Below are 25,648 nucleotides of genomic sequence, written 5' to 3' on the forward strand. Positions count from 1 at the left end.
GCAGTCCTTGTCTTTTGGCCTGGTAGTTCTTCCATTCCCTCCAATGATCTTTGTGTTGTCTTCTGTCAGCAAGTGATGTCACTTTGGCATCACCACCCCTCCTCCCGTCATGGGAACGAGCTCCTGAGAATTAAACTTTTCCCAGCGGCTTGGAGGACTCCTCTCAGCCCTCTTGCTTCGAGGAGATCGTATTCGCTTGGTTGCATATTGTGCACTGTCTTTTTAGCTGTCGTCATTTGTTAAGTGGTGCTCCCACACCACTTTGTGCCCATTGCCCTCAACCTTTAACAGTTCATTTCCTTATGGAAGGACCGTTTTTTAACTACTTACATTCTCATTTAGGTTTGATAATGTAGTTACTGGCCTTGTTGGTGAACAACGTGCAGGCTGTTGACCGCGTTTTACTTTTTGCCCGTCGTAGCAATATGATGAAGGACATTTAATCTTTAGTTCAGGACCTCCATTTCTCTATTTTATATGCCATTCAGTGTATTTTATGGACTCTTCTCCAAGTCCCTGTTTTTAGCTGTCTTTCCTTCTGTTGATTGGACTTAATGTGAAGTCATTTTTAACTCCTTTTTTGCCTTTGTGTTCTATAGTTCTGACATGGGCATGTGTGACTCCAGTTGTTTTTGCACCCTAAAACAAAACAAAACAATTTTCTCTTTAGCCTTAACCTAGCTACCAGTCTTTCTTTATTTCAGCCTTATTTCCTCCTGTGCATTTTCATGACAGTTACAATGGGATATAGACTGGCACCAGCTGGCTATTATCAGAGCTGACATGTTTTTACAGAGAGAATATATAAAATCTTGTCCCACACTATGGCCAACAGTGGATGTTCTACTGTGGAAAAGTGATGAAAAATACATACTCGCATACAATCTAAACACTAGTGTTGTTGTTATCTGTTGTACTTCACACCAGAAGCAGTTGATAGCTGCAGAACATATGGGGTACATAAATATAGTCCCCACCCCATCCAGATTTGTACTCCTTTAAAGAATCACTATGGGTTTCAAAGTGAGACCAATATCCTATAGATCTATAGTACACAGAATCTTGTTTTAGTGCAAAATTAATGAAATATCGGTGTGTTACAAGTGGAATGCCAGGAAGACTGTTATTTCTTAGTCCATAAGATGCTTATAATAGTTTCCACAATGAAACTTTGCCTTGAAACCTGGCAGAAAAGCCAAAGAGATTCTTGGCATATGTCAAGTATGCCAATGGCAAGACACAATCAGTGCCTTATCTGTGCGATAGCAATGAAGATACTATCGAAGACAGTGCTGCCAAAGCAGAATTACTAAACACAGCTTTCCGAAATGTCTTCACAAAAGAAGACAAAGTAAATATCCCAGAATTCGAATCAAGAACAGCTGCCAACTTGAGTAACATAGAAGTAAATATCCTCAGAGTAGTGAAGCAAATTAAATCACTTAATAAAAGCAAGTCATCTGGTCCAGACTGTATACCAATTAGATTCCTTTCAGAGTATGTTGATGCAACAGCTCCATACTTAACAATCATATACAACACATCAGAGCTCATACGGAAAGATACACGTGTTTGCTCTTTCCGCGTGCTAGACGAGATTGGAACAATAGAGAATTGTGAAGGTGATTTGATATACCCCGTGCCAGGCACGTAAGTGTGATTTGCAGAGTATCCATGTAGGTGTGGAACACAATCCACATAATAGCAGCAAGTAATTCCAGAAGTTGAAACAACTGAAATGTTAACAGGTTATAACTGAGAACTGTATGGCATTGAAAATGATGTGGCTTGTAATAAAGAAATTGTTTGTAACACAAAATTATGTCACATATAGTGGTTCTTAAAAGTTTGAAGTTACTATGCACTACATAGTAAAATTTTGGTTCAGTTATAATCTATCACAGAACAGAAATATCACAAAAGGGGCAGTAAGGACACACATGAAGAAGTTTCTGATCTCTGCATTAAATCACCACTACATATTTTGGCAAACAGTTGATTGTAAAATATCGCTATAACATCAGTTATGGTTGTCAGCTACTGACAGTGCTGGTGGAGAAAGGCATCAACAGCTAAATTTATCATATACACCTAACACAGCAAGAAAAGAAGAGAATGTTATTCAAGGATGTCAGTATGAAAAATTACTTTCACAGTAAGTTTGTTTTTAATTTTGTGCATACTGTTCTTCAGTCACAATAAGTGGTAGAGCTGTTGCCACCAATATTCAAAACAGATGTATTGTGCCCACACCAGTCACTGAATAACAGGCAACTGTAACAGAGGTGATAAACACATATTTCATGGAAATGAAGAGACCTACCAGACTATAATCTAAACAGTAATGATGAACTCATGGTACAAGCTAACAAATACACGTATCTTGGAACTAACATTAACAGCCATTCTAATAACTTGTGATAAATTACAGTAGTCTTTATTGAGAAAGTCAGAGAACAATTTGTAAAATGAGTAATGCATTCAAGAGACATCACCTCTTAATCAAAACAAAATTAAGATCCCTATGTTGCTACACATTTCCCATCCTTTTCTGTGGAACAGACATGGATTTTGACTGAGATTATGGGCAAATGAATTGAGATATTTGAGACGTGGCTGCTAAGAATGCCATGGGCAGATAAAATTGCTGATGATATTTCTGAACACAGAAAAATACAGTATCTTGGCTATGTAATGAGGAATGAGAATAGAACCTTCTGTAAATGAAAATACCTGGTAAAAGAGGGTGAGGGTGAGGAAGAGGAAGAACACCTTGGCTCAGTAACTTACGGATGTGGACTTTGCACACAAGTGAAGAACTTTTTCAAACAGAAGTGATATAGCTATGATGCTTACGAACAGCTGTAAAACATTAGACACTAAAAGAAGAAAAAGAATGAGGAAAAAGAAAGAAATATTAAAATAATTCTGAAAGCTTTAGTCAAACAGTGCTTTCTTCAATGAGTGTATATCAATTCTTCAGTTATTTCTGATTTATTGGCTTATAATTTAAGTTTTTCTTCTGTTTACAAAAAGATGAATTAGAACTATATAAAAAATATTTCTTGAACAGTAGTCCCATGTTGGATTTGTGTAAATTAAATTGTTATGGGAAAAATAGAAGGAAATAAAAATCACCAGCTATCTGCATGGTATTTTGTTACACATATCACAATTACTTTGATTACAGTGTAAAATGTTTGCCTGTTGCATTAAGATGGCAGTGTCTCAATTCTACTAGTACATGCATCTGACTTAAATGATGTGTACATTAATTGAGAATATAAGTAGATGAGAGTATTGTTTGAGTTGGCTGTATTAACTTCCACAGATACAATGTGATGACAGCGATAGTGATGGTAATGACAATGGGAGGGGGGAGGGGGGACTAGTGCTGCCAGTAATGAAACGGGAGGAGGAGATAACTCACTGCTTAAGATGTATAGTTTTCATTTATGTGTTCATGCCTTAATGCAAGATAATGAGAACTGAATTTGTTCTTATTAATGCCTTATAATGTTTCTCTTTTTTCTTCCTCTCAAGGTTAATCTGGTTTGTGACAAGATACGTGAGGCTATCCAGAAGCGTGATGATGCTTCACTTTATCTTTTCCCCGTCCTGACAAGTTATGTGCGTAAAAACAATAAAGATGATCTGGCATGTGCACTGAAAGAAGCTAAGGCTTCTAAGCACATATCTGTTGATGAAGCTCTTAAATATTTATTTTATATGGTCGATGTAAATGAGATGTACAACATTGCACTTGGTCTTTACGACTTTGACCTAGTAACATTAGTTGCATCAAAGTCAACAAAAGACCCTAAGGAATACCTCCCATTCCTGAATGAGTTACGCAGGTATGGCATGACAATATACTGTATTGAGTTTTATGTTATTGCCGTTTTATTCCATGCTGAAAGGTTATACTTTTTTGACAGATTGGAACCGAATTACCAAAAGTATACCATTGACAAATATTTAAAACGGTACAAATCAGCACTATCTCATATTTCAAAATGTCCAGAGCATTTTGATGAGTGCTTAGAACTAATAAAGACACACAAAATGTATTCTGAGGTAAGGAGAAATTCTCTCATTTGATAAATTTGACTGATGTACTCACAGAGCCCTTTTGTGACATTCGTTTTTTATTTTTGACATACATGCAGTGTTCATAATGCTTGTTTTCTTCTCTTTTTATTTAGATGCCGCTGTATGAAAATAGATTTATGTCTCATTTAGAATGTTTGATGGTGCAGTTATAGATTTCACATGATCTTCCCTTATTTTTGCAAATGCTGTGACTGTAAATACTTTCATAACTACAATGTATGTAACTAATATCATGGTGGACTTGGAAAGCACAACAGGGTGATCTTAGTGTGAGAAAAAACAACCGGTATACCATATTTGAAACAATCGAACATGTTATAAACACCCCTCAATCTTTTTCTTTCTCATAACTACAACTTGTAATTGTACGAGATGTGTACATGTATTCAGTATTTTCATTTCTTGAAGTATTGTAGATTATTATTACACACTCACAAAGTTTTTAATCCTAAACATCACAATGCTATTGCTTTAGTGTAAAATTAATTAGTTCCATAGGTGTCACAATTTGGAGATTATACAAGCTCATCACTGTGCAGGAATCTTTAAGTCAGAATTTAATCTTCAGAAACAGCTAGCTAACCAGATTTGTAGCCAGATTTTTGCTGATGCTGAGAGATTATTTAGTTTATCCCAGAATTATTCTCGAAAGTTAGTATTTAAATAAGATCAGGTTTTGGGGCATTAGTTGTTCTCATACCATGCCGTATTTCTAAAATTTGTTTCAATAATGTTGTAGCCCAAAGTTTTCCGAGCATAATTGCGGTTTTAGATTTCCCATACCTTGTATTTAAGGGAGGTTTTCTTAATTTTAATTTTCTTAATAATATAAATGAAAACATGAACTTTTTAATTGCTGTCAGCGGGAGTCGAGATCCGACACAGTACTCTAGCAGTGTTCTTGGCTGAGTACAGACCATGTCATATGCAGTGAATAGTGTAATGTTATGTGGCATGTATGAATAATGTGACATGAACATTGTGCTATTACAAAGAAAATGGCTGGTGAGCTTCTGCTATAATGTGTGTATTTCATGGCATTGTTAGGAAGTAATATCTTGGATCATCAAAATGTGTATATTGAGTGAATAAAGTGCATAAAATGAGTAATTACTTAAGATACTTCCAGTGTTTTTCAATTAAGACCAAAACAGTAGGCAGTTCTGTAGCTCAGTGCACAACTACTACTATTTTGGAATTTTCAGTTCTCAGTGAATCTTGGGTGAAAGGGAAGGTAAGAAATGGAAATGTTTCAAACAGCCAGAGACAGCCAGTTATCATGTGCTAATGTGCTACAGCACACTGTAAATACTGCACTCAAATTATCCCATTTCTCTTTTAATGTGAGCCAGAAGTTGCACTAAAATTCTGACATTTCTGTTCAAATGTAAGCCAGAAATCACAATAAAATTATACCACTTCTCTTCAAATATATGCTAGTGTGCAAACAAAACAGATGAAAACACGTTTTGTTACGATCTCTCTGCAATAACTAGAAACCAGTATTGAGTGCTGAAATGATGGTCAACAACACTATGATCAACTCAGAGAAGAGAAATAACTGTCTGTTTTCAACTGTGCATGCTCTGATGTGTTGTCTTCCCTTCTGGCTCTAAGTTCTGTGTTGCTTATAGCACCTACAGTGTGAGGAATTTCTTAGGATCAGTTGATGTTATAGTGCCATGACCGAATGGTTAAGCACACTGACTGCCAGTTCATCAGCTCTGGTTTGATTCAAACATTTTGCAAGCTTTTGGGGCCAGTGTGGCCTCTTTTTCTGGCAGAAGGGTTGAAGGGGAAGGAAGAGGGTGTCAAGGAAAATGACTTGTGTGGTTTAGGAAAACGGGAAGAGTTGGGAAATGTTGTCCAGGACCCCAGATCGAGAGAGATTTACCGGATAGGATGAGAATGAAAGATTGAGTCTTGGAGATAGCAAAGGATGAGATTTGACAACCTGAGAGCTTGAAGACTGTGGAAGACGGGGTAATACAAAAGACAGTGATTGCTGCCAAAACATCATCCACCAGTTACTAAGAGCAAATAGCTAAGTCCATTGTATATGATAGAGATGGGAGGGGCTGAAAAATAGATGTATCAGAAAATGAAAGACGTAAAAAAACTAAAAGGAGTGGAGAAATGAATAGTTACTGTGAAAAAATACTAGATTGAAGAAATTAATGTAAATTAAAGGCGAGAACCAGGGACATGTTGTATTTCCTGTTCCTACCTGCGGAGTTCTTAGAAACTGGTATCTGGTAGAAGATACCAGGTGGCAGGTGCGGTGAAACAGGCACCGAGGTCACGACTGTCTTGTTTTAGAGCATGTTCTGCAACAGGATTTTGTGTGTTGCCAGTATAAACCTCTGCCTATGCCCATTCATCCTAACTGATAACTTAGTGGTAGTCATGATGGTGTAATATGATGTTTTGTTTCACAGGTGGCTTTCCCTTTGATAGTATATGTTTTGCTATCAGGGCAGGTATAGGTGGTGGTAGGAGGGTTCATACTGTAAGGTAAGTCGTACAGCACAGCTGGACGCAGGGTAGGAGACATAGAGTAGAGAGATGGGTGCAGAAGAAACATAGGGTCTGACAGGGATATTGTGTAGCTTTGAGAGGGTGACAAAAAGCTATTCTAGGTGTGGTGGGCAAAATCGTGGGTAGAATGGGCCTCATTTCAGGGCATGATTTTAGAAAGTCATAGCCTTGTCGAAGTAGCTGATGAAATACATTCAAGACGAGAATAATACTGATTGACAAGTAGTTTACTCCAGAGTTGTTTTTTGGACGGATCAGCAGTACCAGGATTCGCTGTGATGACCTGGGAAATCTGCTTTCGAACTAGGCTGGTAGTTGGGATAATTATGTCCTGCGAGTGCTGAGTTGAGAAAGGTGTTGTATTGCTGTAAAGAGTCTGCGTCTGAACAAATAAGTCTGCCCCAAATGCCGAGGTTGTATGGGAGGGAACGTTTCGACATGGAAAGGATGGTAACTGTAAAAAATGTAAATAGTGTCATTTTTTAGTAGGTTTAATGTGAACAGAAGCATGTAACTGACCTTCGGTGAGATGAGATCAACATCAAACAAAGTGGCATGGGATTTGGAACAGCACTATGTGAAATTTAATTGGGAGAATGTATTCAGAGATTCTAGGAATTTTATCAGGTCAGCCTGATCATAAGTCCATATGGAAAAGATACGTCAATGTATCTTAACCAGGGGCCAAAGGCTTACGGATCCCAGGAATGTCGCCTCCAAGTGACCCCCGCTTTCCTCAGATCCATGAGACTTTGGCCCCTGGTTTGTTTAAGGTACATTGATGACATCTTTGCCATATGGATTCATGATCAGCCTGATCTGTTAAAATTCCTGGAATCTCTAAATACATTCTCCCAAATACATTTCACATGAATCTATTCTGAATCCCATGCCACTTTGCTTGATGTTGATCTCATCCTCACTGAAGGTCAGTTGCACCCTTCTGTTCACATTAAACCCACTAACATACAACAGTACGTACTTACATTTTGACAGTTGTGATCCTTTCAATGTCAAATGTACCCTCCCCCATAGACTCAGCATTCAAGGCAAGCATATTTGTTCAGATGCAGACTCTTTACAGCAATGCACCACCTTTCTCACTCCGGCATCCACTGGACATAATTATTCCACCAGCCTAATTCTAAAAGCAGTTTTCCCGGTCCATCATATCCAATCCTCATTCTGCTGATCCGTCCAAGAAACAACTTTGGAGTACACTACTTGTCAATCAGTATTATCCTGGTCTTGAATGTGTAAATCAGCTATTTTGACCAGGCTATGACTTCCTAAAATCATGCTCTGAAGTGAAGTCCATTCTACCTACGATTTTGGCCACCACACCTAGAATAGCTTTTTATCGCCCTCTCAATCTACACAATATACTTGTCAGACCCTATGCTCCTTCTGCACCCATCTCTCTGGTCTGGCTCCTACCCTGTGACCATTCCCGCTATAACACTTGCCTTGTCATACGCATGCTCCTAACATCCCATACACGAGCCATGGGAGAGCCATCTGTGAAACAACACATCATATACCACCTGTTATGTGAACATTGTTCAGAATTTTACATAGGCATGACTACCGCTAAATTATCAGTTAGCATGTAATGGGATAGGCAAAGGGTTAACTGGAACACACAAGATCCTGTTGCAGAGCATGCTCTAAAACATGCCAGTTGTTACCTCAGTGCCTGTTCTTACCACACATGCCATCTGGATTCTTCTCTCAGACACCAATACCTAAGAGATCCACTAGTCCATCAGGCAGTACAACTTGTCCTTTGTTCTTGCCTTCTACCTGCCCTTAATTTATGTTAATTTCTACAATCTCTGTATTTCTTCACAGTAACTATTCATTTGTCTATCCCCTTTTTAATTTTCTACATCTTCCATTTTCTGACCCATCTATTTTTCTCACCCTCCCACCTGTATCACATAAAATGGACTTAGCTTTTTGCTCTTGGCAACTGGTGGACAATGTTTTGGCAGTTATCTCTGTTTTTTGTATTTCCCTATCATCCACAGTCTTTAATCTCTCAGGTTGTCAAATCTCGTCATTTGCCGTTCCCAAGAATCAATCTCTCGTTCTCATCCTGTCCAGTAAATCTCTCGTGATCTGGGGTCCTGAGCAACATTTCCCAACTCTGTCCCTTTTCCTAAACTGCACCTGTCATTTTCCTTGACCCCTCTTTCTTACCCTTCAACACTTCTGCCAGAAGAAGGAGCCAGAGGCTCCAAAATCTTTCAAACTGTAACTGTAACCCTGTGTATATGTGTGTTCTCCTGCTGCTGCTTAGTGAGCAGATTTTTTATCCATGCAGTTACGTACATTTTCAGAACTTGATTATTTTCCTTGGTATTGTAAAATTTAAATATTTTTAAACGATCCAATTTATACATATAAAATTGATGTATTTAATTTAGTTATGATTACTACTCCTGTAAGTCAAAAGGCTTCATAGTATACTGGTAAAATTTTGCACGAGCCATAACTGCAAACAATCCCACTGAAATTTATAATAGTAACAATGTGATTTCCAAACTGCACAAATGTTTGATTTGTGAATTGCAATCACCTTTATATACAGTGTGAAGAATCATGAGCTTTAAAAGCAACTGATTCCTAGTTGAAACGATGTTCAGAATGGCAGACTACTTGCAGTATATTATGAAGTTAATTGAGTTTCTGAACATTACATTGTGATCTCAACTACTCGTAATAAATTGCAAGGGCATCTTCCTATCATTTTTCCAAAATGTTTTTTTCTTTTTTTTTTCTGGTCATGCCCTTTTGCCTTCTTACCCAAGTTTTCCAAGAATAGCCTCCACTGGCATTATTCCTTTGCTCTTATTCTTGATATTGTATTCTATGCAAAGTTTGTGTGTTATAGCATTTGTATTTTTCTATTCACAGGCCCTACAGCTTTTTAATAAGTCTAATGATCTTTACTGCAAAATAGCTGAGGCCTATGCTGATTATCTCATAGCAGAGCATAAATTTCATGACGCAGGAATAATGTATGAACGTAGCAAGAAAATGGAAAAGGCACTGGATGCTTACCAAAGGTCTCTGGATTGGCAGGAAGCTTCCATTGTGCTATCCCAGCTGAATTACAGGTGTGATAATTAACCATACGAGTGATTATTGTCTAAAAGTACAATAACAGTGTTATGTGATCAGCCAAATGAGGTACTTGAGCCACTGGATGTACGTGTAGGAGGAGCAGGGTTGAAATACCCAGATATAGATTTTCCTTCTTCCCCACCCTTATATAATATGAAATTGTGGCCTTTATATTGACCTCTTTCTCAGTTGAATGATAAACCCTAGTCATGGATTTTCTTTTACTGCTTCAAAATGCATTTGGAGAGTTCAGTCCCTGATCTCAGGAGGATACCAATGTTTTCTGTGTCACATTGAAAATTCAAATGCATATTGCAAAGATGCTGCATTTATACCACAACTGCAGTGCAGATATCACAATGTTTAAAAGTGTGGGAGTGTTACTTCAATAATTTTGCAAAAAATAATGTGTATTTGACAGTAAAAACATAACAAAGTGACCATTGTATTAATGAAGAGGTTTGTGTTTTACCTGTTTGGACATTGTGCTGTATAAGACTGGTTCATCTGTTCTCCTTTTATGTTGTTAGACCACGGCCTCTTGAAATTCTGTGTCAGACTCTTGCACTGGCTGCATGGGTATTACTGGAACAGAACTCATTAATAATGCCTTAACTGTTGTTAAGTAATATACGAAGAGCACTCGTAATTGTAACCTGCACATTGTCCATAAATGTTTACATGAGTAACTGGATAACATCAAACTTCTGTCAAATCTACATCTATATACATACTCCGAAAACCATTGTATAGGGCATTTCAGAGAGTACCTTGTACCACTGTTAGTCATTTCCGTTCCTGATCTACTTAGAAATAGAGTGAGGGGAAAATGACTGTATGCTTCTGAACAAGCCTGAATTTCTTGTATGTCCTTCGTGATCCTGAGGCAAAAAGTATGTTGGTGGCAGAAACTCATTTTGCAGTCAAATTCAGATGCCAGTTATCTAAATTTTCTCAGTATTGTTTTGTGAATACATCCCGTTCAAAACTTTCACATAGAATGAATGACATTTCATTAACGTTTCATTTGTCTGAATCAATATCACAACTGTTGTCAAAATTATATGGTCTCTGAGGACTTGACATTTCTTAAAAGTAGGGTGGCAGTGCTAGGAACTTCTGTATTCTTGTCTATGGAAACACTTTGTCCCGCGAAGTTCTGTGATCTCGATGCCATCTTGAAGATGTGTCATTCCTCATTCGATGTAACACTCTATATGTAAATAAAATTGCAGATCCACACAATACTTGTACTATCCTTTGTAAAAACATCCAGACCACTGTAGAAATAACACCACTGGTCAGAATGATGTCAAATTGCAACTGAATATTATCGGAGAAGGGGGAAAACTTACAGCACTAGAAAAATAAATAGCTACAAAATGTAGCAATAGAAGGCACTGTAAGCATCATAATTTAATAGCGATCAACTACAAATGACAAATGAATCATACATCAATGCCTAAGGTGAACATTTGACGTTAAACAAACTGTACTACTCAGTGTGCATGGGTGCGCAGGTGTGATATTGTTAATTACATAAGCCCATCCACCATGGGAAGGTCATATCACATTGAATGGGAAAAATCAATTTTTAATTGTCCTCAGGCTAAAGACTGCATAAAAAGCATCAGTCAAAATCAAATCTGATTATTAATTTCTGTGTGACTGGCGCAAAACATGTTCAGTATGCTGTCCACTGTTTTCTGCAACAAGTTGAAATCGAGAAACAGAATGTCCCACAGCTGATTGAAGTGTTTCCGGGCTCACATTCAGAATATGTTACGCAATGCGTGCCTTCAATGCAGCTAATTTTGCAGTCAGAACACTGAACACAACATCTTTCAGATAGCTCCACAGCCGGAAGTCACACGGATTAAGGTCAGGTGATCGGGATGACCAGGCTGTAGGGAAATGGTGACTGATAATTCTAGCATTTCTGAAATGGCGTTTAGCAGCTGCTTAGCTGGATTTGCAATGTGCAGAGGTGCGCCATCTTGCATGAAAATGATACCATCCACACATCCATGCTATTGGAGAGGTGGAATGACATGGTTGCACAAAAGACACTTCATAATGCTTACCAGTGACGGTACAGGTAACTGGACTGGAAGCACCTGTCTCATCGAAAAAATATGGCCCTATGATAAATGATGCCATAAACCTGCACCACAGAGTGACGTTTTCAGGATGAAGTGATACTGGTTGATTTGCGTATGGATTTTCCATTGCCCAAATTCGACAATTCTGTGTATTGACATATACTGTCAAATGGAAGTGGGCTTCGTCAGTCTTCCATGGCCAATCATTGTCCACTTCTACACGAGCAAGAAATTCTAAAGCAAAGGTCTCTCTTGCTAACAGGTCAACAGGAAGCAACTCTTGCACATGGGTAATTTTGAATGGATAGCAAAGAAGGATGTTTCGTAGGATTTTACGCATCGTGCTTATGGGTATGTCCAATTTTCAGGCAATTCTCCATGCACTAGACGTTTGCACACCACCACTTGTCTCCTCCTGCATTGCTGTGGCCATTGCTTTCACTGATGTTGAATCAATTCGTTTCCTCCCGTGACCAGGTTGCACACCAAAAGAACCTGTCTTTTCGAATTCCCGAATCATTTTCTCCAAACCCATGGCAGTCATTGGACCAACGCCTTTTTCAGACCCTTCAGTGTCTGGAACTTCTGCAGAGCAACATGTGCACAGTCATCATTCTTGTAATATAGCTTTACAAGCAGAGCGTGATCCTGCATTGAGACAAGTCATGGCGAACATTGCAGATGTGAAAGGAGGAAAAGCTGTGTACTCTGCGTGTTTATACCAACTTCATTGGCTGATGTGCATGACAGGTGTTTTCATTCATGTATTTTGACACATACAGCGCCAACTATTCATCAATTTTCACACTGTTTTTCTTCTTCTGCCATATGTTTTCCCCTTTCTATGATAATATTACATTGCAATTAGGCATCATTCTGAGCAGTGGTGTTGTCTCTACAACGTTGTGAAAGTTTAACTTTAATTATAATCATCCTGTACATTACTCTGCTGATACAATAGTGGATATTAATTTAATGGTGTCATGACTGAGAAGCATGAACTGCTGATGAAAGGTGTTGCATTGTGTTCATTAATGAATTGCTGTAATTGCTGTTATGCAGTACCCTAAATGACTGCCGTCAAAGGGGTGTTACTCCTGCCCACATAGTGTAGGGAGGCTTTCAGTATGACTTCATCATGGCTGGTGTGAGTGAGAGAACTTTGAAAGCACAATCGTGTGTCATGGACATTCTGCGTTCTCATTTGACAGCTTTGTGATGCCATAATGCTTATCCACACAAGATGTGTCACTCTGAACTGTCTGCATAATGTTGAGGCAGTCCTGTGGCCAAAAATTCCCCTATATCTGTCCCCTATACATCATATGGGACCAGCTCAGATGTCAATTTCACCTCATTGTCAGTATTCATGCTGTCGAGAAACATTTAAAACAGTTCTGGACAACTTTGCTTCAGGAGAGGACACAATGGCTTTATGATACACTTTCCAACCAAATTTGTGCATGAATCCAGTCCAGAGGGGATTAAATGTCATACAGATAAGTGGTCAATATTGGTATGAAATGGCTATTAAACTTAGTCAGTTTGTCAGTTTTGGAATCAAGTCATCCCATAAAAGTTATCCTACTTATTGGTAGAATTCAGATCCTTTTTGCACTGTGTTGGTGATTTCATTTCTGTCAAGTCATCACTGGAGATTACACTTCTGAGGGAAGGAGAACTGTCCACACACTCCAGTTGGTGGTCTCCTAGCTTTACACTTGCTGGTTGTCCATCTCTGTTGATTGCCATCACCACTGTCTTGGTCTTGCTGATGTTGAGGTTATATTTCTGGAATTGAGATTTCCATTCATTGAATCTGATCCGTACTTCTTATTCAGTTTCACCCCATATCATGAAGTCATCAGCAAAGGCAAATGCATTCAGATCACCTGACTTCTCCATGACATTCTGCATTATAGTATCCATAACAGTAATGAATAATGGTGGGGACAGTGCACTTCCTTACTGAACTCCACTCTTGGTCTCGAACCATGATGATCATCCTTCCCCAATTTGTACACAGGTAGTACAGTCTTTGTACAACATCTGAATTTTTATTATTAGTCCTTCAGGCACATTCTCTTTCCTCAGGTATTCCCCGATCTTATCTCTCATAACACTATCATAGGCTTTTTCTGTAACCAGGAGTACAATGACCAGGTTCTTGCCTTTCTCCCAATACTTTTCCATCAACATGTGGGTGCTAAAAATTAGATCTCTTGTTGCTCTGTTACTTCTTAAGCCATATTGTTCCTCTTCCAGCTGTGGTTCTATGATAGTTCCCAGTCTCTTTTCTGTGATATTCTCAAGTATTTTCAGCCCATGAGACAATAGGGTTATTCCTCTATAGTTGGTGGGTTTCCACCTGCTACCTTTCTTAAACAGGGGAATTATTACACCCCTGCTCCAATCCGCAGGTATTTTATCTGCCCGTATGGCATTGAGTGCTCAGTTCGGCCATTGTATGCCTTGGATACCTGCTGCCTTTATCATGTCTGTGTTCACTTCATCTGCACATGAAGAGTTTCCTTTAGGCATAGATTTTAAGGCTGCCTCTGTTTCTGTTCTGGTGATGGGAGTTTCCTCATTGTAAGTGTGGATTTCCAGTTCTGTGTATGGTTCTTCGACTGATCTATTTAATAGGTGGTCAAAATGGTTTTTCAGGACTTCTCTCATGTCACTTCTGTCGTAACCAGATTTACATTTTCATCTTCTAGTGCTTTTATGGTATTCATTGGATTCCTTTTACCTCTGATAACCTGATACAACAGTTTCTTAATACCTCTACTGTCCTCCTCCAATTTCTGAGTGAATATCTTCTATGCCCTGGTCTTTTCTTCTGCCTCATCTCCAATAAGTTCTGGTTTATTTTTCTCCCGATCCCTCTCTTTGCTGAAGAGATTTCTTTCCTTGATTACTGCTCTCTCACTTTCATTCCACCAAGGTGTTTCCTTCTCTCTTGTCATCATATTTGTCTTTCTACAAACTTTGGTGGCTTTCTTTTCCAATGTGTACCTTAATCTGGTCCATTCTGCCTCTCCATTTTTCCTTTCATCTCTTGATAACAGGGATTTTATCTGGTTCTGATATTCAGCTCTCTTCTCTGTTTTCTGGAGTTCCCATACTTTGATTTTTGGCATTTTATTGTTCTGTATTTTCGGCACATTGAAGTTTCTCAGGTCTGCTACTAATAGATGGTGATCACTGTCAAGGCTCTCGCTAGGGATTACTCTGACATCAGTTGCCATTCTACTCCTCTCTTCATCCATGGTGACATAATCGATTACGGTCTTTTGTGATCCATTGCAACTGTATCGTGTTATCTTGTGGCTCTGTCTCTTCTTAAAACAACTGTTTTTCACCACCAACCCATTCCTCATACAGAAGTCAAGAAGATGCTCACCTTCTATATTTCTTCTACCATATCCATGGGGTAGAGGAGTGCAGCTAAGCTACTACAAACAGCATAGTGAACGCATTATTGTGGCCAAGATAGACACGAAGCCCACGCCTACTACAGTAGTACAAGCTTATATACCAACTAGCTCTGCAGATGATGAAGAAATCGATTACGTGTATGATGAGATAAAAGAAATTATTCAGGTAGTGAAGGGAGATGAAAATTTAATAGTGATGTGTGACTGGAATTCAGTAGTAGGAAAAGGGAGAGAAGGAAACGTAGTAGGTGAATATGGATTTGGGCTAAGAATGGTGTCAGTTTCACCATGAATAAAGATCTAGAAGGAATCACTGACATTCAGTACATAACTGAGAGAATAATGAAGATGACTCGCACATTCAGGGAGAGAAAAAATAACTTTAGTACAGATGTATGCACCTCAGACTGGATGTTGTCAAGAGGATAAGAACCAGATTCTTGAAGATTTAGAAAAAGTCATTAGTAAATAGAGAGTGATCATTATAGAAGACCTAAATGCACAGATAGGGACAAACAGAATAGGATATGAGAATATAATGGGACCTCATGGATGTTGTTGTTGTTGTTGTTGTCTTCAGTCCTGAGACTGGTTTGCTGCAGCTCTCCATGCTATTCTATCCTGTGCAAGCTTCATCATCTCCCAGTACCTACTACAGCCTACATCCTTCTGAATCTGCTTAGTGTATTCATCTCTTGGTCTCCCTATACGATTTTTACCCTCCACGCTGCCCTCCAATACTAAATTGGTGATCCCTTGATGCCTCAGAATATGTCCTACCAACCGATCCCTTCTTCTAGTCAAGTTGTGCCACAAACTCCTCTTTCTCCCCAATTCTATTCAATACCTCCTCATTAGTTATTTGATCAACCCATCTAATCTTCAGCATTCTTCTGTAGCACCACATTTCGAAAGCTTCTATTCTCTTGTTGTCTAAACTATTTATCGTCCATGTTTCACTTCCATACATGGCTACACTTCATACAAATACTTTCAGAAACGACTTCCTAACACTTAAATGTATGCTTGATGTTAACAAATTTTTCTTCTTCAGAAACGCTTTCCTTGCCATTGCCAGTCTACATTTTATATCCTCTCTACTTCGACCATCGTCTGTTATTTTGTCCCCAAATAGCAAAACTCCTTTACTACTTTAAGTGTCTCCTTTCCTAATCTAATTCCCTCAGTATCACCCGACTTAATTTGACTACATTCCATTATCCTCGTTTTGCTTTTGTTGATGTTCATCTTATATCCTCCTTTCAGGACACTGTCTATTTCGTTCAACTGCTCTTCCAAGTCCTTTGCTGTCTGACAGAATTACAATGTCATCGGCGAACCTCAAAATTTTTATTACTTCTCCATCGATTTTAGTACCTACCCCGAATTTTTCTTCAGTTTCCTTCACTGCTTGCTCAATATAAAGATTGAATAACATTGGGGATAGGCTATAACCCTGTCTCACTCCCTTCCCAACCACTGCTTCCCTTTCATGTCCCTCGACTCTTATAACTGCCTTCTGGTTTCTGTACAAATTGTAAATAGCCTGTCGCTCCCTGTATTTTACCCCTGCCACCTTCAGAATTTGAAAGAGCGTATTCCAGTCAACATTGTCAAACGCTTTCTCTAAGTCTACAAATGCTAGAAATGTAGGTTTGCCTTTCCTTAATCTTTCTTCTAAGATAAGTCGTAAGGTCAGTATCACCTCACGTGTTCCAATATTTCTACGGACTCCAAACTGATCTTCCCCGAGGTCGGCTTCTACCAGTTTTTCCATTCGTCTGTCAAAAATTCGCTTTAGTATTTTGCAGCTGTGACTTATTAAACTGATAGTTCGGTAATTTTCACATCTGTCAACACCTGCTTTCTTTGGGATTGGAATTATTATATTCTTCTTGGTGTCTGAGGGTATTTCGCCTGTCTCATACATCTTGCTCGCCAGATGGTAGAGTTTTGTCAGGACTGGCTCTCCCAAGGCCGTCAGTAGTTCTAATAGAATGTTGTCTACTCCCGGGGCCTTGTTTCGACTCAGGTCTTTCAGTGCTCTGTCAAACTCTTCACACAGTATCGTATCTCCCATTTCATCTTCATCTACATCCTCTTCCATTTCCATAATATTGTCCTCAAGTACATAGCCCTTGTAGAGACCCTCTATACACTCCTTCCATCAGGTAAAGAAGAAAATTCTATAGCTATGAAACTACAACAAACTATGTGAAAAAACGTGTGAACCTCTGTTAACACCGTATGTAAATGAAAATGATGATATTCCAGAAATCCTCACAAAATAAATAAGAAAAGCTGCAGTTGAAATGCAGGATGGAAAAGCAGGAAGTATTAAGATCTGTATGACTGAAATACTTAAGCTTACTGTGAAGAAACAGAAAATCATTTGTCTAAAATTTTTACTGTTTGTACCTTGTTGGCATCTGCAACAAAGCAAAGATAATACTCACTGTATGTACAAAATTTTCACAAAAATGTTGACAAATCACATCAAAACTGTTGTGGAAACTGCGCATCTCAGAGAACAAGCTGGATGCTGCAGTGGCTATATCACAATTGACAATCTTGTGTGAAGTAATTAGTCGAGCCAGTGAATATGAAATGTCATCGTCCATAGCTTTTATAGATTTTTGAAACTGCTTTTGATTCTGCCAGCTACTGTGTGATTGCAAGGGCACTGAATGAAGACAATGTGGAAACAAGGTACAGAAATATATTATTCAGCATCTGTGGTACCTTGATAGCTGCTGTCAACGTAGGACAGTACATGAGAGAATTTTCCATTGGTAGAGGAGTAAAGCAGGGTGACCTCTATAAACGTGAAACTATTGCGTTGGTGCATAAGTTCGTAGCATTTTTCCATAAGATCAATAAACACAACAGATACACATAACGGAGACTTTAGTCATCAATAATATTTTCTCCCTCACTATTTACAACAGTCTGCAATTGTTGCAGCAACTTTTTGATTTCGCGACTGTAGAACATGTGATTTAGATGTGAAGAACTTGTTGGGCCATATTCGGACCGCATTTTCATCAGAAAGGAAATTCGTTGAAGTTTGTTCGGTAGAGAATGGAAAAAGTGAAAATCTGAGGGTGCAAGATCAGGTGACTAAGATGGTTGCAGAATTACTTTCCAGCCCAACTCCTGTATAGTGTTAGTCGTTGTCCTCACCCATCCAGCCTCCCTGTTCCTATTCCAGCACTACACAGCCCTCATTCCACCATCACACACAGTCTTTTTACTTCTCTCCTTTTCCAATAACTGAATTTTCCATTGTTTGATTTTTTGGCAGTCTCGGCGAATGCAGGCGGGTGTTGTCATGGAGTAGCATCACTTCATGCACTCTTCTGTCAGTGTGTAACGAAGCAGGGTTGCCCACTGCTATCCTGTTTTGGTTTTACACTCCTTCAGTAACTTAGTTAAGCAATGAACTTTTATTTTTTTTTTTTTTCATTTTCACTACTCAGATTCTGACTACAGATTCTGTGGCCTTCAGCCTCATAGTACAGAATTCAGAAATAGTTTAAATAAAATTCCTGTAGTAAAATCTATTATTTCAGTACATTGTAATGTCTATTGTGAAAGTAATGAGCTAATTAGTTTTATTGGAAATGCATCGTATTGGAAGTTATGAACAATGACGTATATTGTGCAATACATATTAAGTAAAATTCGAGTGAGCTAATAGATCGAATTCAACTATAAGACTTTATCCAAAAGAAAGCCTAAATTTTACTGATTCCAGCAAAGTGTTTAAATTAACCTAAAGTCTATTAGTTAAATCGATATTAAGACCTGAAATCTGTAGCTTGTATGACTTTCAGTGCCAATTGTGACCAAACTACTAAATAATTCCGAGACCTGTTTTGATACTTTTGCTACCTTTATTTTTCTACATAAAATGACTCCAGTCTCAACCTTGTAAGTGCATTAATTAAGAATTACGTAAATTTGAATAAGTAAAAATTATTGTTCAAGATGGCTGCCATGATAAGTCGGGAATTCCCACTGCAGATGCATAAGTTAGTTCCGCGTATTTAAATTGATACAGCTCACTCATGTTATTTAAGTAATAAAACCCAATAGTTAACTTCAAAACCAATTAGAAAGGATCATTTTAACCCTGGGAAATTATAAACTATAATATATTAACAGAAATAGTCAAATATTCAAGCACCCGTCTACGTATATAAGGTCCGAGCTGGTGCAGTTCTCAGTTCTCGGTCAGATTCTCATGAAGCAAAAGTGCGGCAAGTCGGTTAATTTTTCTGGTCGGTACCAAAAAAGTGTAATTGTGAACATTGTTAAAGACTGGAAGTTTTTGACCTACCTAATGTGACGATTAAGTGGAAAAGGCCTGGTCACATGAATATTGTGTGTGTGTGTGTGTGTGTGTGTGTGTGTGTGTGTGTGAGACAACAAATAAATCGCACTGTGGTTGTCATAAATGTTCAACAATGAATACGGTCTTGACTTTTGATTTTGGAAAACTTAATCTAGGATCCTGGCTTCTTAATTTCAGTGTGATTTAAGTGAGATGGACGCAGCTACCGGGAAGACAATATTGAATAAGCAAAGCAAGGTAGGTCGGGAACACTGCGCTCTATCTACTGGGTGAGGAAATTTTCAATACATCTGGTCGTGACATGAACTTTAAGTGGCACTAATACAATTACACCTGCAAGAGGTCTCAGGTGTTGACACCTTGGAAAAGCAATTTGTAGTGCACCCTACCATCAGTGTTCCACCAGATGCATAACATTATCTTTTGTGGAGGCGTGCAGGTCTTTGTACAGGGAGTTGCTGTTTTGCTTGGGCTCAGGCATTCCTTTCTTTTCCTTATGGTTGCATAAAGATACCCTTTCTCATCACCAGTAATGATATAGGGTAGGAATGGTCATTGTTGTTAATGAGCAAGCAGAGATGCACATATGGCCACCCACTGATTTTTGTGATTTTGGCTTAGAGCATCCAGTACCTATACATGCGATTTTTGAACCTTCTGCATTTCATGCAAATGTCACACGACTGTGGAATGATCACAGTTCATCACATTTGCCAGTTCGTGAGTACACTGACATGGATCACTGTAAATTAAAGCATTGAAATTATCTTCATCAAACCCCAAAGGTCTTCCTGTATATGGAGAGTAATTAATGTCAAGACAACATTCCTCAAAGAGAGAGAACCGTTTGCTTGCTGTGTTCTGTCTATTGGCATTATCCCCATACATGACACACGTTTCGGCTGCCTCTGCTACTTCCAGCCCTCTACTGAACTCGGAACAGAAGAATATGTTGGAAATGTTCCAATTTCTCCACTTGGCACTCCATTTTGTAACATCCACAGCTCACTCACCATCTCCAAATGACACTATGTAAACTCAAATAGCAACAATGAACTACAAATAAAAAATGAAAATTGATAAATAAACTGTAGCAACTGGAACACCAACACACAATACAAAAACACTACGAACTTATATTATGGCAGTCCTTGAGACGGCTACATCCAAAATTATCTGGAAGTGAAAATAAATGGGAAAAGACTCACTAACTTGATATTTGCAGATAATATAGTAATCCTCAACAACATAATAAAATTGCGATCATCTATAAAAGTGGGCCTGAGATAAATCTGTGCAAAGAAAATACTGCCCACAACAAATGGGTCACTGAAAGACAAATAATGTTGAACAACTATCTAAAAATGCTAGTGAATATGTTTATATGGGATTGCTAACTGATAACCAAGGAAACTTAAAACACAAAATTTCCATCTGAATCATGTTAGACTGGAAGGGTTATGGAGGAAACACAACTGTTTTTAAATCTAGTATGATAGCAAAATTAAAAATGGTTGTTTTTGAACAGTGTGTTCTTCTCTTACTAACACATGGCTGTGCAACTTGGATTTCAAATGATTTTTTCTAAAGAAAACCTTTTTTAGCTCAGAGAGCTATGGAAAGGTCACACCTAGGTTTCAGGTCTCACTAAGGAAGATTGGAAAATAAGTGAAACCAAAAGAGAAATAACAGACATTCAGGACGTAGTGAAAAGGGTAACAAAAAAAAAAAAAAAAAAAAAAAAAGGGTTGTAGATTTCCTCTGGCAGAGGACAACATGGAAACAGTGACTGAAATTGTATTTGTTGGCTTTAGGTTAAAGAGGTTTCACCTTCTAAAGATTGAATTAGCTGAACAATTAATAGATATTGTCTGTAAACGTATGCATCAGTCAGTAACTGGATAACATCGAACTTTGTCAAATCGTACATCTAACCTGAAACCGTCACATAGAATTATTTCATTTTTCAATCAATCGTCATTTATTCTTCAGTCTCAGTTCACATTTTTAGTATGTTTTGATTTCTCTGGGTCATCTTCAGGTCTAAAACAAAGCAAAACTAAGGATGTATTGTTTATTTTTTACAGTAAATAGAAAATCATTGTACATGAATGTCGAATTTACTTACATGGTTGTGTCAGCAACCCTTTGTGTCTGTGTTGGAGCCTCATATCAGAGTACTGTATTTTGTAACTGTGGTCTGTGTTCTGTGTGTTTTAAATTGGTATCAGGTTGAGGTAGGGGAGAGAGGAAGAGGAGGAGGGAAAGGGGGGGGGGGTATGAAGTGAGGGTGATAGGGAGAGGGGAAAGAAAGCAGGAATGTCAAGAGTTTAACAAGAAATTTTAAAAAGTATGATGATATAAACATTCTGATTAAAATATTAAAAGTGTAAAACAGTGGGTGTGTAAACTGTAAAAGGCATAAAATAGTAAAATTATAACATGGAATGAGAGGAATTGGGAAAGGATAAAGTAGGTATGGAGTAAAAATTTTTTAAATTAAAATATTAAAAGTGTAGACCAATGGGTGTGTAAAAGGCATAAAATGCCATGCTAGCACAAAGATTAAAAATGCTATGAACATTTTATGAGCAGTGTAGTTCACAAAATACATATGAGTTTGCAGATGAAGTTAATGATATAGTTATACCAGCTGATTACATCTTTGCATCCCTAGATGTTGTCAATTTATAAATTAACATGCCTATCTGTGAGATGTTATAAATAATTATGAATAACTTTATACAAAATAAAAAAATGACTACAGGAGAAATAGTTGAATTACGGAACTTACAGAACTGATGTTATCCTACAACTGTTAATGGGGACTGTTACCTAGTCGGGCATTATTGCTGAGACTTTCCTTAATCATTGGAAACATAACTTTTTACTAACAACATCCCCTTTGCCCATGGCTTTGCTGGAATTGAACATTAGTTTCCCCAACACCGGGCTGACTCCAAACATACAATCTCCTCCTCCTTCCTGAACAGTGTAACTATGTCCTTATCTTCAAACTTCTCCTTTGAAGGTATCGCTTATGAAAAAATATGTGGTACAGCAATGGGCACCTGAAGGACCCCATCCTATGTCAACCTTTCCATGGGCCATGAAGAGGATTCCTTCCCAACCACCCAGAATCCCAAATCCTTTATCTGGTTCAAATTCATTGATGATATCTTCAGGAACTGGACTGAGGGTGAGGACACAATATCCAGATTTCTCCAGAACATCAACACTTTCTCCACATTTGCTTTGCCTGATCCTTCTCAACCTAACAACCCACAGGGGGCTCAGCTACTCTTTGGTGAGTTCGTGCTTGGCTATCATGGGGCCCTAGCCTTTGCAGCATCTCTTCTGTCACCATGCTGCATGTCTATCCTCCTGCCGTTCTTTCTCCCATCTCTAGGGATACATGTCTTGGGTATTTTTGGGAATGTGGTCTAAAGCTTTGGTAGTCTGGCATTGGAACAGTCCCTCATCTGATTTTTCCGTATTTCTTTGTTCTCCATCTCTTCCCTTTCCTCCACTTTGGCATTTGAGGTCTCTTTGATTCTTCTTCCTCCCGGTGTACTCCTGAAGGTTGGCCCATGCATTTGACATGTAACAGGTGACTGTGTAACACATTATTCCCAACCCTAGGTCGACATGTAGGGCTCACATGTACCCTCTGGTACAGGCCAAACCCATGGAGGAGTGATTGCCTGAGCTGTTATCTTCCCAATTGCTGATTGGTCCCTCTGTCTGGAGTTCGGGAGGTATGGCTTGAGTGTGAACAATCACCTAAGGGGACTCCAGTTAGAAGGAGTGTGCCATCGGAGATGCTGGCAATCGTAGGAAATTTTTTTGCAATGAGCCAGTCATATTCATCACAGTCTATGTCTACTAAATGTAAACAGAATGAGGCTAAAGACTCAATAACCCTCCCAGTTGCAATTAAGTTCTCGTAGTGTCATGTACTGAAGAAGGTCATCACGCACTGAAGATCAGTCTTTTGCTACAGTAAATGTGTTTATTATTCAGAAAGGTGTTGATGCAGTTGCAGGTCTTGTGAAATCTACTCTTGCTTACATAATGGAACTTTGGTTCTGGAGACCAATTGTGATTTTCGAGCCCAAGAACTGGTAACAGCTTCGCTCCTCCACAGCTATCCTGTTCCTGTCGAGGCCCATTGTACGCTGGGTTTTTCACATGGTGTTATTTACATATGGTTGCCCCCCCCCCCCTCCCCCTCCCCCCGGGGACTCACCATTCTTTGGTGAGTTCCTCTGTAGCTACCACGGGACCCCAGCTTTTGCAGCATCTTTTCCTTTCTGTGCTGCATGTCTATCTTCTTGCTATTCTTTTTCCCCTTCCTTGGGGAACATGTCTGGGATGTTTTTAGGAATGTGTTGTGTATTTTCAGTAGCCAGACATCAGAACAGTCCCTTCACTCTTTTTTTCGTTCCTGTGTGCCTTCTTTGCTTCCCTTCTTCTATCCTCCTTCTGCATCAGTGTTAGACACTGTGCACTCCTGAAGGTCTGCCCATGTATCCAACGCATAACAGTTGACTGGGTAACGTGTAATTCCTAGTCCCTTGTTGACATGTAGTATTCAAACGTACACCATAGTACTGGCCAGGCTCAGGGAGAGGTAATTGCCTGAGCTGTTACCTTCCCAAATTGTCAATTGGTCCTTTTGTCAGGTGTTTGGGAGGTGTGACCTGAGGTGTGAACAATCACCTAAGGTGGGTGCGCCCCCTCTGAGGAGGGGTTCCCAGTTGGAAGGAGCGCACCATCAGAGACGCTGGCAGTCATGGGATTTTCTCGCAATGAGCCAAACATCTCATTCTGTCTACATCTACTCAATGTAAATGGAATGAGGCTGCAACTCTATTCCTCATGCTTTCGCATACTGAAGATGATCAGTCTGTTGTTACAGTTAATCTGTTTATTATATAGTAAAGTGTTGATGCAATTGCCAGCACTGTGAAATCCTGCTCTTATTTATGCAGTGGTCTTTGCTTTTGGAGACTACTTGTGATTCTCAAACACAACAACTGCTTGCAGCTTCACTCCTCCATGGCAGTCCTGTTCATGTTGAGGCCCTTGCTGAATTCTTCGCGTGGTGTTTATTACTAGGGTGCCCAGTGGTGTGACTGAGGCAGAAATTCAAACTGACCTCTCTGATCAGGACGTAATTGCAGTCCATCGGGTGATGGAAAAGGTAGATGCCTCGTTAGTGCCCACACACATTCTTTTTCTCACATTTGATAGAGTAGTCCTTCCCTCCAAGATCAAAGCAGGCTATGAAGTTATCACAGTCCAACCATACATTCTGAACCCAATGTGCTGCTATCAGTGGTATCATTACAACCACACTCGAATTTCCTGTCAACACCTGGCCAAACATGTAACCTGTGGTAGGGATGCTCACAGAGGCGAATGCCTGCCTCCTCCTCGTTGCAGTATCAATTGCAGTAGTGACCATACAGCCTCCTCCCGAGATTGTTCCATGTGTCTTGATGAGTGGGTCGTTCAGGAGATCTGGGTAAAGGAAAAAGTGCCTCACTCTGTTGCTTGTAAGTGGTTGGTTAGTCTGAAACCCTTCGTTTTACATTTGGCACTTACAGTACCCTTCTTGCTACATCGTGCTTCATCAAGGACATGGCCACACAGACGTGCGACCACAAATTCATGCCCAATGTCACGGTAGTATCACTGTCTCCTACTGCTCCTCCTCCTCCTCCTCCTCCTCCTCCAGCTTTGCAACAAGCTACTAAAATTTTTGCCTCATGTGGAGAAATCACCTGCTACACAACCAGCAGGCTGGAAAGGACAGAAGGAATACTCCTGCAGAGACTTTTTACGTCCCTCCAGCCAACAGACATCTGAATCATCATCTGCCAACATCAAATGTTCCAAGAAATCAAACAAAGGCAAACGGTCTTCTCCTTCACTAACTTGGAGATCCTCTTCAGTGATGTCAT

At 39.1% G+C, this 25,648-nt stretch overlaps 1 protein-coding gene across 2 annotated transcripts in view; it reads left to right on the forward strand.

Moving 5' to 3' along the window:
* Positions 1–25,648, forward strand: part of LOC124805145 (elongator complex protein 1) — a 134,097-nt gene that overhangs the window by 14,890 nt on the left and 93,559 nt on the right. For both annotated transcript variants that reach the window (XM_047265613.1, XM_047265614.1), the window contains exons 5-7: positions 3,544–3,857; positions 3,939–4,077; positions 9,571–9,773. In XM_047265613.1, coding sequence (XP_047121569.1) covers positions 3,544–3,857; positions 3,939–4,077; positions 9,571–9,773 — 656 coding nt within the window. The remainder of the gene's footprint in view (positions 1–3,543; positions 3,858–3,938; positions 4,078–9,570; positions 9,774–25,648) is intronic.

The sequence above is a fragment of the Schistocerca piceifrons genome, chromosome 7 (assembly GCF_021461385.2).
Source record: "Schistocerca piceifrons isolate TAMUIC-IGC-003096 chromosome 7, iqSchPice1.1, whole genome shotgun sequence".
Taxonomy (NCBI): Eukaryota; Metazoa; Arthropoda; class Insecta; order Orthoptera; family Acrididae; genus Schistocerca; species Schistocerca piceifrons.